General features: G+C 33.4%; 1 protein-coding gene and 1 non-coding gene across 8 annotated transcripts in view; both read left to right on the top strand.

Annotated features, from left to right (window-relative positions):
* Positions 1 to 14,878, top strand: part of EPHA6 (EPH receptor A6) — an 856,998-nt gene that overhangs the window by 121,479 nt on the left and 720,641 nt on the right. For 2 of the 7 annotated variants that reach the window (XM_027077588.2, XM_053220712.1), the window contains exon 3: positions 5,826 to 5,945. The exons of the other annotated variants lie outside the window; for them this stretch is intronic. In XM_027077588.2, the coding sequence (XP_026933389.1) occupies positions 5,898 to 5,945 (48 nt within the window). In that variant the 5' untranslated portion in view covers positions 5,826 to 5,897. The remainder of the gene's footprint in view (positions 1 to 5,825; positions 5,946 to 14,878) is intronic. 7 annotated transcript variants of the gene reach the window in all.
* LOC113604837 (U2 spliceosomal RNA) lies at positions 6,934 to 7,124 on the top strand. Its single transcript, XR_003426859.1, has one exon. It is a non-coding gene; the product is annotated as a U2 spliceosomal RNA (small nuclear RNA).

The following is a 14,878-nucleotide window of genomic DNA, read 5'->3' on the forward strand; positions in this document are numbered from 1 at the left end:
TTTATTGGGGCCTAGGGGCAGTTGGTGAGGTAATGGCTGTGGCCTCAGCCGATTGGCTGGGGAAGGGTCAGAGTCCTGTTACGCAGGTCGCTGGGCGTGTTTTGATCAGGAAGTTTGAATGGGTGAGCGGGAGGTTACTCAAGGGGAGGAGGCGTGGTCTGAGGTTTCTGCGATTTTCCCGGAAAAGGGGTCATGTCGGGGACATAGTCACTCAAGGTGGAGGACACAGAAGAAGATGGAGTCAGCCGGTGTAGGCCCGCCCTTTCAATTGAAATTTTCTTCTGAAAACCTTTGAATAGTCTTCTAGCAGGCAATTTAAATTACTTGTGGATTACCTTGATTTTTTTTGGAGGCTTGGTTTTAGGCTTTGTTAGGGCTATTCAGTCTATTAATTGTTTTGCACTTAGTTGTAGAAACAATCCCTTAGTCTGCAGACAAGGACAGCTGGAGTATTTACAAAGTCTGAATTTGTTGAGACTTAACTGTGAATTCACCTCCCTTGGGGTACTCAACTGCTAAAATCTCTACTAAGCTCTTTCAAGGCTTTCAGTTTTTTCCTCTGGGCTGCTTTTAGCCTTGCTTAGAAAAAGAGCAGTTTGAGTGATGTGTATGTGCAGCTTTTGGACCCCACCTTCTTTGGCTGTCCACAGTCACACCCCCAGCCCTCATTTCCAGCTGCTCTGAAAGTCAAAAGTCCAACTTCTGATTCCTCCATAGAGATTCAGTAAAACAGCTTTCTAATTGAGCTCTTTCTATTCCCTTCCAGTCGCCCCCCTATATTAAGAGACTGTGGGCCCTCACTATGGGGGTGTCTGAAATCTGACACAGCACCAGTGTCACCAGCACTTTTCTTTCAAAGATCTCATTCATCTCCTTTAGATTCTGCCTCCCTTAAGTCTCTTCCAGTTTTTCCCCAGAGTTTATTCTTACTATTAGCAGAAGACAATTTATCAGAAGCTAGCCTACCTATATCAAAGGCTGAAGACATGCCCTTGTAGGTTTTTTAATAGTCTTTCTAAATAACTAATATAGTAACATTTAAAACCATGGACTTGTGAAATTTTATTTATCCTTTAAGATTTGTGACTCTTATGAGGCTATATTTTTGAGGTGTTCCCCTCCCCCCATTTAATGGCCATCCTGTCATAACTTCATGTTACTTTTACCTTCTGCCAAAAGTATATGTAGATATTCTTTTTTTTAAATTTTTTAATGTTTATTTTTGAGAGAGAGAGAGAGAGAGAGAGAGAGAGGCAGAGAAAGGGAGACAGAATTCTAAGCAGGCTCCAGGCTCTGAGGTGTCAGCACAGAGCCCTACATGGGGCTCAAACCTACTAGCTGTGAAATCATGACTTGAGGTGAAGTCAGACGCTTAACCAACTGAGCCACCCAGGCGCCCAATATTCTTTATTTTTAAAGTTTATTTATTTGAGAGAGAGCGAGAGAGAGCATGCTTAACCAACTGAGCCACCCAAGCATCCTTATACATAGATATTCTTATATATCTCTCTTTAATTTCTTCTTTTCTGGGAAGTTATGGGTATCTTTAATACCATTCTGTACAAGCAAACAAAACTCAATCTTAGAACATTTTTTTTTCCTTTATTTTAGGCTAGAAAAGCAGTTCACCAGGAGTGCACTGGAGTTATCATTCTAGGATGGTTATATTTAGAGCAGAAAATTCCAGGGTTCCAAGGATATTGCTGCACCCTATCAGCAGTGTCATAAGGGGAACAAAAGGTGGGGATAGGTTAATGACCTTTCATACCCTGGACTTAAGGACTAACTATTTTTACCTGAAAGCATGTCAAAACCAGCAATTACTTTTATAATCTCTTATCCCTACCCATTACTAAACTCAATATGTCCATTGAGTTAGATTTGGAAATGTACTGAGGGAATCCCAGTATTTGCAATGGCAGCTCAACAGAAAACTTTGTAATTTTTTTACCGTAAGTCTCTCCTATTGTCACATATTATATTTTTTAGTATAGGCCACTGTTATCTAAAGTGTACACTGGGGAGAAATGTCGCATGATGTATTTCATCAAAAATAGAGGCATATCGGGGCACCTGGGTGGCTCAGTCAATTAAGCATGCAACTTCAGCTCAGGTCATGATCTCAGGGTTCATGAGTTCAAGCCCTGTGTTGGGCTCTGTGATTACAGCTCAGAGCCTGAAGCCTGCTTCAGATTCTGTGTCTCCCTCTCTTTCTGCCCCACCCCTGCTTGCACTCTGTCTCTCAAAAATGAATAAGCGTTAAAAATTTCGAAAAAAAAAGGAAGTAAATAGCATACCCTTCCTAAGTTAAAATAGCATTTTAAAGACTGAAATATTTTTAATTATAAAAATAAATAATACAACACAAACATGCGGACAACACTTAAATCTGATTCTCAGGTTTCCCAAAATTTGTTTCACTGAGGAATTCTTTTTTGTTATTATAGTTCTCTCATTTCTTCCTGATGCTGTGCAAAATTATTTTGCATGTCTTCAATAAATTCAGATTGGTCTTAGTCCCTCCATGTAACATTACCAGTTGTTTTCTATTCATTCTTTATTGCTCTCTAAGCTAATTAGATACTCACTGGGAACTTTAAAACCCTTTATTTAATAACTGAATAATTGTATTAATCTTTATTTATGCTATAATGAAGTTTATAATTAAGGATGTTCATGAGCTGCTACCATTCTTCTGCTTACTCATCTTAATACTTGAGGATCTATATACTTAGAAAATTTCACTTTCTTTCCTTTAAAGTGAAGTTCATACTCAATCTCTTATAAGACATTGCCTTAAATTGCCTAAAACAATTTGATATTTAAAATTTTGCTAATATCAATTAGTACATATGTGTGGCATGTCTATTTAATTATGTGATGTAATAATCTTCCAGGAAGAAAAAAGAATTTGCCATTTATGAACCCTGTATTTCATTACTAAATCATGGAAAATGAAGTTTTTACTAGTTTCACCTCTATAATATGCCTGGTTTATCTGTCATAACTTTGAACATGTTTCTCTTAGACTGTGCTTTTGTTCAGACCAAACTTTTCCCTGGTTCAGTTTTTTTTTTTTCTTTTTCTTTCATAGTTCGCTCTTTTCAGTTTTGAATTCTTCTTGCTCATGCAAATTGCCAACCTATTAGCCAGGAATTTGTGAAAATCAAACTAATTTTATTATTGTTGTATGTTTTAACTTTGGCACCTTCAAATTTAAAAGACATATTTAAATTGAATACTTAATGAACACTTGGGAACTCTGTGAACCCTTATTTTTGTAGGTATCTTGGAAAGATTTTATTTGCTTATGTTATAGCTGATCTTAAAGACAACACAGCTTCTATTTTGTAGGTTTTTGTCACAGCAAGTTGCCTCTGAACATACCTTCAATTCTGCAGGTTTTCTTGTTGTTCATAATCAGGTGTTCTGATTACATATGATTTTCCTTAAGTCTTTGCAATATTGTATTGGTGAACACCTTCACCTTAGAAGTTTCTGTTGTTAAATCATCGGTTCCCCATCCAGTATTTTATGTTCATGCTGAGTAAGTTAAATAGAGCTTCTCTATCAAAATGTGAAATATATTTCCCTGTTTTAATGAGTTCTTTTCCCACAGGGAGAAATAAATTTGCACACATATAAGCCACAAAGACGGATGTTTATAAATAGACTATTGTGATTTTTAACTTAAATTTAAGTCACAGGACAGTATTAATTTCTATCAGATTTTCCTTCCTTGAATCAAGCTTTGGTCTTCATTTTTGTTTTTAGAGTTTATTCTTAAAGGTTAATTCTAATTTTATTCTGTCATTATTATTAAATAAATTATATTAACACATTTGAGTTTTATTATCTTAGTTGTAAATTATCATTTGTTTTTTAGAGTGAATTTTTTCAGCATACCTTATTATTTTTGAAATGTGTTTCAAAATAACCCAATACAGATTCCTAGAATAATCCAACAAAATATATCAATATCAAGCAGAAATAGACATTTCTACTGATTTTGTATTTCATTAAGCAAACTACATATTGTGTAACTGTAATTTCACTATATGTATAACTATGTCACAGTCATATGGTAAGTGGATATAAGAATATTTGTAGAAATTAATTTATAGTATTCATATTAATTTACATTGTTTTCAAGTATTAGTGAATTTTAGATAAAGTTATAAATTTAAGAGTACACAAGTGGGAAGGCAAATGACATTGAAATAAGTATTAACAAATTTAAGTACCATAAAACAATTAAAAAATTCAAATGTCTCTTTCCTAAAGGACCATCAATCCTAAATATGAAAACATCAGCTAGAAAATGTTTATTTTGAGAGAGAGAGAGAGAGAGAGAGAGAGAGAGAGAGACAGGGAGAGAGAAAATCCCAAGCAGGCTCTGCACTGTCAGCACAGAGCCTGACATAGGGCTCAGTCTCATAAACCATGGGATCGTGCTCTGAGCCAAAATCAAGAGTCCGATGTGTAACTGACTATGCCATCCAGGTGCTCCCCACAAAAATCCTTTATTTTTATTTATTCATTATTATAAAGTTTATATATTTTGAGAGAGAGAGAGAAAGGGAGAGAGAGAGAGAGAGACCGTGTACAAGTGGGGGAGGGGCAGAGAGAGAGAGAATCCCAAGCAGGCTCTGTACTGTCAGTGCTGAGCCCAGTGTGGGGCTCAAACCCATGAACCTCGAGATCATGACCTGAGCCAAAGTCGGAGGCTTAACCGACTAAGCCACCCAGGTGCCTCCCAAAAATCCTTTAAATATGATCATTTTAGATATTGTATTGTTTCCTAGCATTATAAAAGTATTCTCCATTACTTGTTTTTTCAGTATACTAGCACTATAAAAAATGGTGATACTGTTTACAATTTATATCCACTTTCAATCATACTACAGAAATTCAAATGTATTGGCTCTCTAGTGTCCATCCAAGACTTGTAAAGTTTAATCCAGTAACATTGAGTATTTAGATTAATAGTTACTGTTTTAGCAACCTCTTTTCTTTAAATATTTATTACTATGTTCGTTTTCACTAAACCAGAAGATAATACCCACATTACCAACGTTTTTATGGATTTTAGAAAACAACTATAACTAAATCATCCAATAGTTTTACTACATGCCAGGTAGTTAATACTGGGGAAGAATCAAATCAAAATATATTTTTCATGTTGTAACTAATTATGCTGATCATTTCAACAAACTAAAGATGATATATATATTTGCCAACATATAATCTTATCTTTTTCATTCAATTCATTAGAAATGTAATTAGTGACAGTTTCATTTTCGGTAAACACAAATATATAACTATTTCATATATATGTGACATATGTATGTAAAATTATTAGTACACATGGAAATGATTCTTATTTATCATCATTAAACAATGCATTTCATTTTTTCTGGACTGTATAGGGCCATATACTATTTAAATATTTTTGAAAATGTAGCTTATAAAGATAACATATCAAAAGTTTTATATTGTCCTAAAGCATAATATTTCATTTTTTATAAAGGATACCACCCTAAATACTTCAGTTTTTCTTAGAAATCATTTTTATGTGTATGTAGTTCTAAGAATGTTTCTGATCTGACTCACACAAGCATAATTTCAAATATGGCCTGATTTGAATTAATACAATGTAATTATATTTTTCTTGAGGATATTGTTAATTTTACATGAGAGGACTCATTAGTGAAAATGAATACGTGTGTCATACCATATAACACCTTCACCATGCAAAGTTGCTAAAACAGTATGGAAAAAACCTCATAAGGAAAATTTGATATAGCTTTCCTATGCTTTTCCAGACCTATTTCCAACACTGCTAAAAGGGGGGAAAATTCGAGAAGGCACTGAAGAGACCACCTCACCAGACCCTGATGTTACTTCTCCTCTGGATGTACATGCTGCAGCTCCATAGGAGCCAGGTTGGAAAAGTTTCTAGGAAAACAACATATTCCTTAATAACATATATTTTTAAGTAGAAAGATTTTTTTTCCTATTTGGCAGTTTGTCTTTTTAGGCCCCAGAGTTGAGTACATGAAAAAGTCTATACTTTTAGTTTGAACTTAACATTTGTTTCTTCATTTTTTAAAAATGAAGTGGAAAACATCTGGCTTCTCAAAAAATATTTTTGAAATGTAATGGTTTTAAAGTATGCAAAATTAGCTAATTAAAAAAATCATGGTTCTGTTTTATCCATACTATAAAAATATCAAGCTGTTTTTAATCCATTATACTAGAGTTTAATGTTAAATTATTATAAAAATGATATCAACTTTTTCAAGCACTTCTGTATATACTACATAAATGGCAGTAGATAGTTTCTATAATGCTCTTTTTTCTAATACCTCGAGCTCAGTATATATTATCGCTCTTAATTCTAAGTGAAACTTTAAACGTAACTAAATATTCATATAATGTTGTTAATTCTCTATATCTGGGTGGACTCTGGAGATACAGGTCATGAGTTAGCAAAATGAACATAAAAGGGCATTTTTTCATAAGACTAATCTCAGAACCTAAATTTCAGATTTTGTATATTTTGAAATGTAATGAATCTCTACTCAGGTTATTGAAATGCAATTGCAATAAAGAGAAATGATACATTTCATACATGCAAAGATAATTCCTACTTTTGTGCACTTATTTCAGAATTAAACTGTCAGTGGTATAACCTATAGCTTTTCTTAGATCTTTTATTTAAAAATTAACCTCATTTATTATGCTCCCATAGTTAAATTATGTTTTTCATTCTTTATTAATATATTTTTTGATTATTGCTAGGTGATTATATCTTTAAAAAGGCTTGAATGTGGGGTGTGTGTGTGTGTGTGTGTGTGTGTGTGATAGTAATTCCATGAATAGAAGTTGCAAATTGTAATTGTAACTGACGTATTTTTTTAAAAACAGTCAATTGCTTCTTGGCCTTTTGGCTAAATCATGTGTAGTATTTGTTCTTATTAGTTTAGTATCTGATATGTCCTCTATTTAAAGATAATATATTAAATAGATTTTTGGAGGAGGGAGGGGGCATAGTAGCTTGCTCCATCCATTCCTGTGCATTGATCTGTTATTGCAGTACTTCCAGGAATGGTGCACCTCTACACACACACACACACACACACACACACACACACACACATTCAAGCCTTTTTAAAGATATAATCACCTAGCAATAATCAAAAAATATATTAATAAATAATAAAAAACATAATTTAACTATGGGAACATAATAAATGAGGTTAATTTTTAAATAAAAGATCTAAGAAAAGCAATAGGTTATACCACTGGCAGTTTAATTCTGAAATAAGTGCACAAAAGTAGGAATTATCTTTGCATGTGTGTAAGGTAAGATTACAGTGGTATATGTCTACATGTCAACTTAATCCCAGCGTGTTACTTCTAAAGTTTGAGATATCTTTCTAATTGTTTATAGTTCTCTTGCCAACTTTTTCACAGAAAAATATACAGTAACCTACACTTGGTTTAAAGCTTTCCTCTCATTTGCCTTGTATTACAATTATTATTTCAGGGGATTTTGTTTTGTTACTCTTGTTCTTCTTTCCCTAGTATTCAGTTGTAAACTCCTTGATAGAAGTGATCATATGTCAATGTATCATTATGTTTCTGTCTCCTATGAAGTGAGATAAATTGATTATAAAATATTAATTACATAGCAAGTTTGTTGATAGAACTAAATGTACAAATTCAAACGTTAAAAAAAATACTTGGCCTAAAAACATGCTTTATATATAAAATAGGCTATTGATTCCTAATATGTTGTGTTTATTAATTTCAGAATCATTTATGGGTTCATCTGCCTGGAAACTGTAAAGCAATTTTGGCATATGTGGCTACTGTCTTTTCTTAATGGTGTAACAGATTGCTATTTTGGACAGACTAGAATGGTGGTCCAAATCATATTTTAAAAAATTCTAACTTTTTCATGTTGCATTGAATAAACATTCAATGAAAGTGAACTGTTTAGTATCAGCCTACATAAAATAAGTAATAATAAAAATAACCCTAAAGGAAGGAAAAACATAAACCCTAAAGTAAGGAATAACATAGGGTTATTTTATTTATTTTATTTTATTTAAATATTTTTATTTAGTTTTGAGAGAGAAAGAGAAACAGAGCACTAGTGAGGGAGGGGCAGAGAGGGAGAGGAAGACAGAATCTGTAGGAGGCTCCAGGCTCTGAGCTGTCAGCACAGAGCTGTCAAACCCACAAACCATGAGATCATGACCTGAGCCAAAGTCGGATGCTTAACCGACTGAGCCTCTCAGGTGCCCTGGGTTCTTTATTTTTTATAATGAGAGCATCATTGACAAATTTAGCTGCTCTAACTTCTTTATAGTATGGATTAGCAAAACTGAAAAGAGGCAGCAATTGTTAAGAGAAAAATGGACCAAGGAACAAAATTTTCTAACAGATTGAGATAGAGAAAAAAATAACTAATCTTATTAATCAATAAATAATTTTAATTGAAGTGCCAAACATATTTTTTTCCAGTCAGGAAGAAAGGGTCATAAGTGGATCATATTTAGGAGTTTATAGTGACAGGTGAAGTTTAGCAATAGCTCTCTGTATAACTGCTCTCAATGAATGAAGCAAGTCTCTGGAGAGGCTGTAAGAAAGGATTATAGTCCTTTAGAAATAGTCTGGGGACTAAGAGATAATTTAGTTTAAACCTGTCATTTTGTCTCACAGTACAGACCATATTTATATCTGTATGTGAGTATACATACAGGTGTGTGTGTATATATTTATATATGTACACATACATATATATGTATGCACATAATCATATTAAAAATTGTAGATGAAAGGTGAGCTAGAAATCTTTATTTTCCTGGGGAATAAACTATAAAAATTAGCTATTAACATAAAGGAGATAACAAAGAAAGTGAATTTAAGATTTGGGAAATTATCATTGAAATATAAGCAAGGTGAATTATGCAATTCATGATATGTATTCTTTAATATTAGTAGTATTAATCTAATGCATCAATTGTAATTGTATTATATTTGTGTCCATATAAATATACTGCCATATGTTTGTCCCCTTCAGCTACTATACACTTCTCTAAAATATCCTTGAACAATTATCTACATATTATCTCATTACTTCTCCATGAAAGAGCTATCTGTATTCCCCATCTTTTCTCACAAAACCATTCCAGTCTGATTTTTGTCCAACTGTTCTGCCAAAAAAACTCAACTTAAGATCACCTATAATGCTCACATTGTCAAATTTGGCAGCCTTTGTCTTACATGAGCTGTCAACAGCATTAATCATATATGATAGTTACCTCTTTTTTGAAACAATTATATCAGTTGGTTTTCATGACATCACTCTATTTTGTTTCTTTTCTTATGTTTTCTGTTTCCTTGGTTGATTTCTCCTCCAAGGATCAGTAACTTGACTCATATTGCCATTTAGTCTTCATGTGGTTTTATTGAGCCTTAAGACTTTATATTAACTAAATCCTGAATTTATATTCCAGCCTAGATTTCTCCTCTGAACTCAGACTTGTGCATCCAGAATTGTACCTGCTCAGCTTGGATGTCTGTCAGACATCTTATATAACTTATGCAAATCTGAACTCCTTATTATCACCTCTTCCTGTTCCTTCCACAGTAATCACTGTTTCATAAAAGGGAGATCCAGCATTCGAGTAACTCTAAACAAAAACTTGGAGTTATATTTGACTTAACATTTACCTCAAACTTTACAATGGGTTCAACGGCAAATTTCTGTGGCTTTCCTTATAAATATGTACAGAAGTTTTTCTTTTAAAATAAAATTTTAATTTTATTTATTTATTTTTAAGTTTTTATTTAAATTCCAGTTAGTTAACATACAATGTAATATTATTTTCATGTGTACAATATAGTGATTCAAAGCTTCCATACAATACCTAGTGCTCATCACAACAAGTACACTCCTTAATCCCCATCACCTATTTAACCCATCCTCCCACCTCACCTCCCCTCTGGTAATGATCAATTTGTTTTCCATAGTTAAGAGTCTGTTTCTTGGTTGCCTTTTAAAACCATTATTGTAACCACTCTGGTCCGTGATAGCATCACCTTTCCCTTGGATTAGTAGAAATAGCAAGCACTAAGTAGATTTTGCGATTCCATATTTACCATCCCCCCTAAGAGTCTATTCTACTTATAGACCTGTGTTGTCCAATATGGAGGCCCAGAGCTGATGGGTTCCCTGAAATGAAATAATTTTCACTTGCCCTATGTTGTCTGAATTATACATGTGGACAAATAGAATGAGCAGCTAACTTGTATATGACCAAGGCTAATGAAGGTTGTGTAAGCCAGATATTAGAATTAGGATAGGTTCTCAGCTTATTCTAGTAAGTAGCATATATTTCCAGCCTGAAAAAATTAGAATATAGATCTGTATGACTATCAGAGCACTTAACAATTCCATATTTAGTTTTCTTATCTAAAATAACAAAAATAATGTTACCTAAACTTTGTAGATTTTTTGAGGGTTAAGTAAAAAAAAATGTAAAAATCAGTGCAGCACAAAGCTGTACTTACAGATTTATATTTATAAATGATTAAAAATATATAAATCTATAATTACTAATAAAATCAATAGATTTAAATTGAGAACTTTAAGCATATCTTAAAGGCTGCAGAATAGTGAAGGAGAGCAAATTTGCAATTATTAAAACCATTATGATTCTGATGCCCAGGAAATAATATCAGCCTCCAAAATGTACGTGGAGAAAGAAAATATAGAGCAAACCTGTAATAAGTCAACATTTTCTCAATAAAATTCTTCATGTGATTTAAAAAAAATGAAAATCTGTACATGTTTTAGATAATTTTTCCCAACCATTTTAAAATAAGTATGAGGGAAAAAATTGGGATTTTCATTTGTACTTTGGTAAAATATAACTTGTATGTTTTTTAAAATAGACATACTCATTTAAAAATTAGGTTGTTTAAAGATCAATTGCTTTCGTATGTACTTTATATGCTTGGTATGTCCTATAAGACATCAAGGACATTTTCTGTTATTGCTTGTCAACTACCACACAAAAGAAACTGAAGACATTTTTTAATGTTTATTTATTTATTTTGAGAGAGAGAGAGTGAGAGAGAGAGAGAAGGCAGAGGAGGGGCAGAGGGAGAAGGGGAGAGAGAACCCCAAGCAGGCTTCAGGCTGTCTGTCAGTGCAGAGCCCGACACAGGGCTTAATCCACAAATTAGTCAGACTCTTAACTGACTGAGCTGCCCAGGCACCATGAAACTAAAATTTTTTGTAACTACTCAGTCTGTATTCTGTTATAGTTCATATTTGACTTTGGTGTAAGTTTAGGTATTTTGGATATTTTAAAATATATTTCAAATATTAGGGATCAGTACACTCTTTAACCTATAGGAAAATGTAGCAAATCAGTAAGATTTTACTTTGATGTTACTTTGCTTCCCTGAAAGTTAGAAGAGGTTAAATATCTTAAAAATCAATTAATTTTAAGAAAAAGTCAATAAGCATTTAACATGTAATTACATTTTAATAAATATTAATTAAATGAAATAATTTCATGTTATAAATTATAACATGGAAGAAAGTATGAATACCTGGTTAGTCATCTTTTCTCTATCTCCGGAAAGCCTCCTTATACCACAAATTCAAGGAATTTGTAGTATATACCAGATCCAAGATAAATGAGAATCTGGCCAAGTTACTTTTTAAACCAAATACCTGTACTGATTGTTGAGATGTCTTACTGGGTAATAATTACCAATATTGATACTCAGAGGATTAGAGCAAGGTGTAGAAGCTTCAGGGGCCCCAGCGCTGATTGGTTTTCTGAAATGAGGTTGTCTTCACACACCCTGCATTGCCTGTTTTGACTGTGTGTGCTGAATTATGAGTGAGTGGGACATTTGGAGGCCATGCTATGCTCTTGCCTCTTGCTATGTATGGAATTTTGTTGTGTGCCCTACATACTGTCATAACACCAAACAAAGATGGTGTTACATGAAACTTTGGTGTCGGATTATTATGCCTGTTGCACTTGATTATTAATTCAAAACCAAGAACACTGCTGTTTATTCATAGGTATACACCAGGTCCAATATAAATGAGAATCTGGCCAAGTTATAGATTAACAGAGAGGAGTTGTAGGTGTTTTTTCACTTCTTTTAAATATAATTATAGAATTTAACTAAAGTGATTAAAGTGAAAATGATAACATGAAACAAAAGTAACTACTGGCAATAAATGATATAAAATATATAGAAGTAATGTAGTTAATGAGAAGGTGGGCTATGGATTGAAAACTCTGCTCCATTATTTATTGTGTCACTTTGGGGATATTACCTAACCACTCTATGCCTCAGTTTCTATGTAGTAAGGTTTGGTTCATAATAATTAATGACTTCACGGGATTATTTTGAGAATTAAATAATTAAATTAAACTAAATGCTAAATAGTACTATCTATTAGTATAGCACATGACATTAAACCTCTATAATTATTGGGATTATAAGAGAATGATATAGGACTAAAATAGGTAACAATTTTAATGACTAAAAAACATTAAAAAGGAAAGAAGGAAAGAAGCATGAGGAGAATTAACTGCTGAAATGTTTGACTCTATGCGCATACAATTTTAAATTGTATTTTTTTTCTTTTCTGTCCCTACTATTTAAATATCAGTGTGTTTAGTGCTTTCTCCTCCATTTTTCCTCTACTGCTTAAACTTACTCCCTCTAGAACATCTTATCTGTGGCTACCATAATCATAGAAGGCTAGATAGTAATCAAAATATTTTCTGTTGCCCTGAAATTTTATCTGAGCCTCACCCCATAATCCACATTGACTACTGGAAATTCAATCTTAACATTAGATGCTTTATATTCAAATTTTAATGGTCTTAACATTAAAATATTTGTGTCCTTCACTTCCTAAAATAATGTCCTTTTCATTCAGTGTCTTTTAACTAATGAAGTTCTATCTAGGCTGACCTCAGTTTTATTTTATTTATTTATTATTTATTTTTGAGAGAGACAGAGACAGAGCCTTAGCCCTGAGCCGGTGAGAGGCAGACAGAAAGCAAGACACAGAATCCAAAGCAGGCTCCAAGCTCAGCACTGTCAGCATAGAACCTGATGCAGGGTTTGAACTCAGCAACCACAAGATCATGACCTAAGCCAAAACTCATTCCTTTATTTACAAAGACAGAAAACTGTGCACTGAGTACATTATAAATGCAAACTTGGTATCATAGTCCATACATTTATAGCATTTTAGAAAAAAGAGATCTCTGTGACCTGAGGTAGTCATGAAACATAGCATGGTCTCTGGTGAAGATAGGAATTAAAGAGTAGAGTTGACTTACTATTTCTTAGCAACCTAGGAAATTGTGGTTTACATGGTTTGAGCTAAAGGCAGAAAAGGGAGTAGCCCTAATCCTAGAAGCTAAGATTCTAGGAACACTTCATCCTTTTTTATTACCCAAGCTGAGTACTTGTCCCCATTCTTCCACACTATACCAGGCATAGACTGTCATCATTTAGCATCCTCTCATACCCCCCTCCAGACAAGAAGGTGAGCTAGTTATGGTTGGAGCCTTAGTTGAATAGCCTGGTAAGCACCACTGAGCACAGTGACTAGTACATAATAGATATGTTTTCTAAACTTACTTTCTATTTTAGTATCAGGGTCAGTATTTGAATTCAGGATTTTCTGGACTTTCCATAGCCTATGTTTTCCAACATAGGTTGTAACTTAGGTTTGCCATGCTCTGTTGTATGCCAATCAAATATTTATTTTTTTAACAAGAAATTGCATTTGGAAATTCATTTATATCATTGAAAAATAAAGTACAGGATTTACATTTCAAATTATTAAATCACTATTGAGAAGTTGTATTTGTAAATAATTTAGTATTTACATTATTGAATATTATAAATGAATTATCAGCACTATAGTCACTTCTAATTTTAAGGCTCATTTTATCATCTCTACTTTCACTACAGAAACAATTTTAAAATTACTTTAAATATTATACAAATTACATGTTAATAATAAAGTACTCAAATGATATGAAGTAAAAAAATGTGAAGTTTTTAGCTCCCACTTCCTCTATTAGAGTTAACTACTATTAAAACTTAGTATTGTTGATGCAAAATAAACAAACATTTTAAAATTTCTATGGGGTGCCTGGGTTGCTCAGTCGGTTAAGTGTCCAGCTTTGGCTCAGGTCATGATCTCACGGTTCATGGGTTTGAGCCCCACCTCGGGCTCTGTGCTAACAGCTCAGAGCCTGGAGCCTGCTTGGGATTCTGTGTCTCCCTCTCTCTCTGCCCCTACCCACCCCTCTCTCAAAAATAAATAAAACATTAAAAAAAAAAAAGAATTTCTAAAAAAAAAAATGGAAGAAAGTTTTGTTTGAGCCCAAGTGACTGCTCTGGGAAGGGAACGTTTGGTGTAGGGCCATATACGTTTTTTTTAATTAAAATTTACAAATTATTACATAAAGACCTTTTTCAGAAATTTGCAGACCTTAAGTTTCTACTGTGTTCAGGGATGTATGACTCTAATCTTATGGGAACCAGGGAAGTCTCTTACTTTTTATCTTTTGTATTTAGAATGTTCCTTTTGGTTATTTTCTTTAAGCACATGTACAGTTAGTGCCTGGGGCAGAAATAGAGCCCATGCTTTGAGGTTTCATGGAGTCATTTTGGCCTTGCTAAATGTTAAAGTATAGCTTCCCAGGGAGCCCAGGAACAGGGCCCACAAACAGTAAAAGTTGAAAATTCCCTTTATATGTATCTATCTTTCCAGGCCCCGTCCCTTTTTTTTAATGGTCCA

Source organism: Acinonyx jubatus, chromosome C2, assembly GCF_027475565.1.
Source record: "Acinonyx jubatus isolate Ajub_Pintada_27869175 chromosome C2, VMU_Ajub_asm_v1.0, whole genome shotgun sequence".
Classification (NCBI taxonomy): domain Eukaryota; kingdom Metazoa; phylum Chordata; class Mammalia; order Carnivora; family Felidae; genus Acinonyx; species Acinonyx jubatus.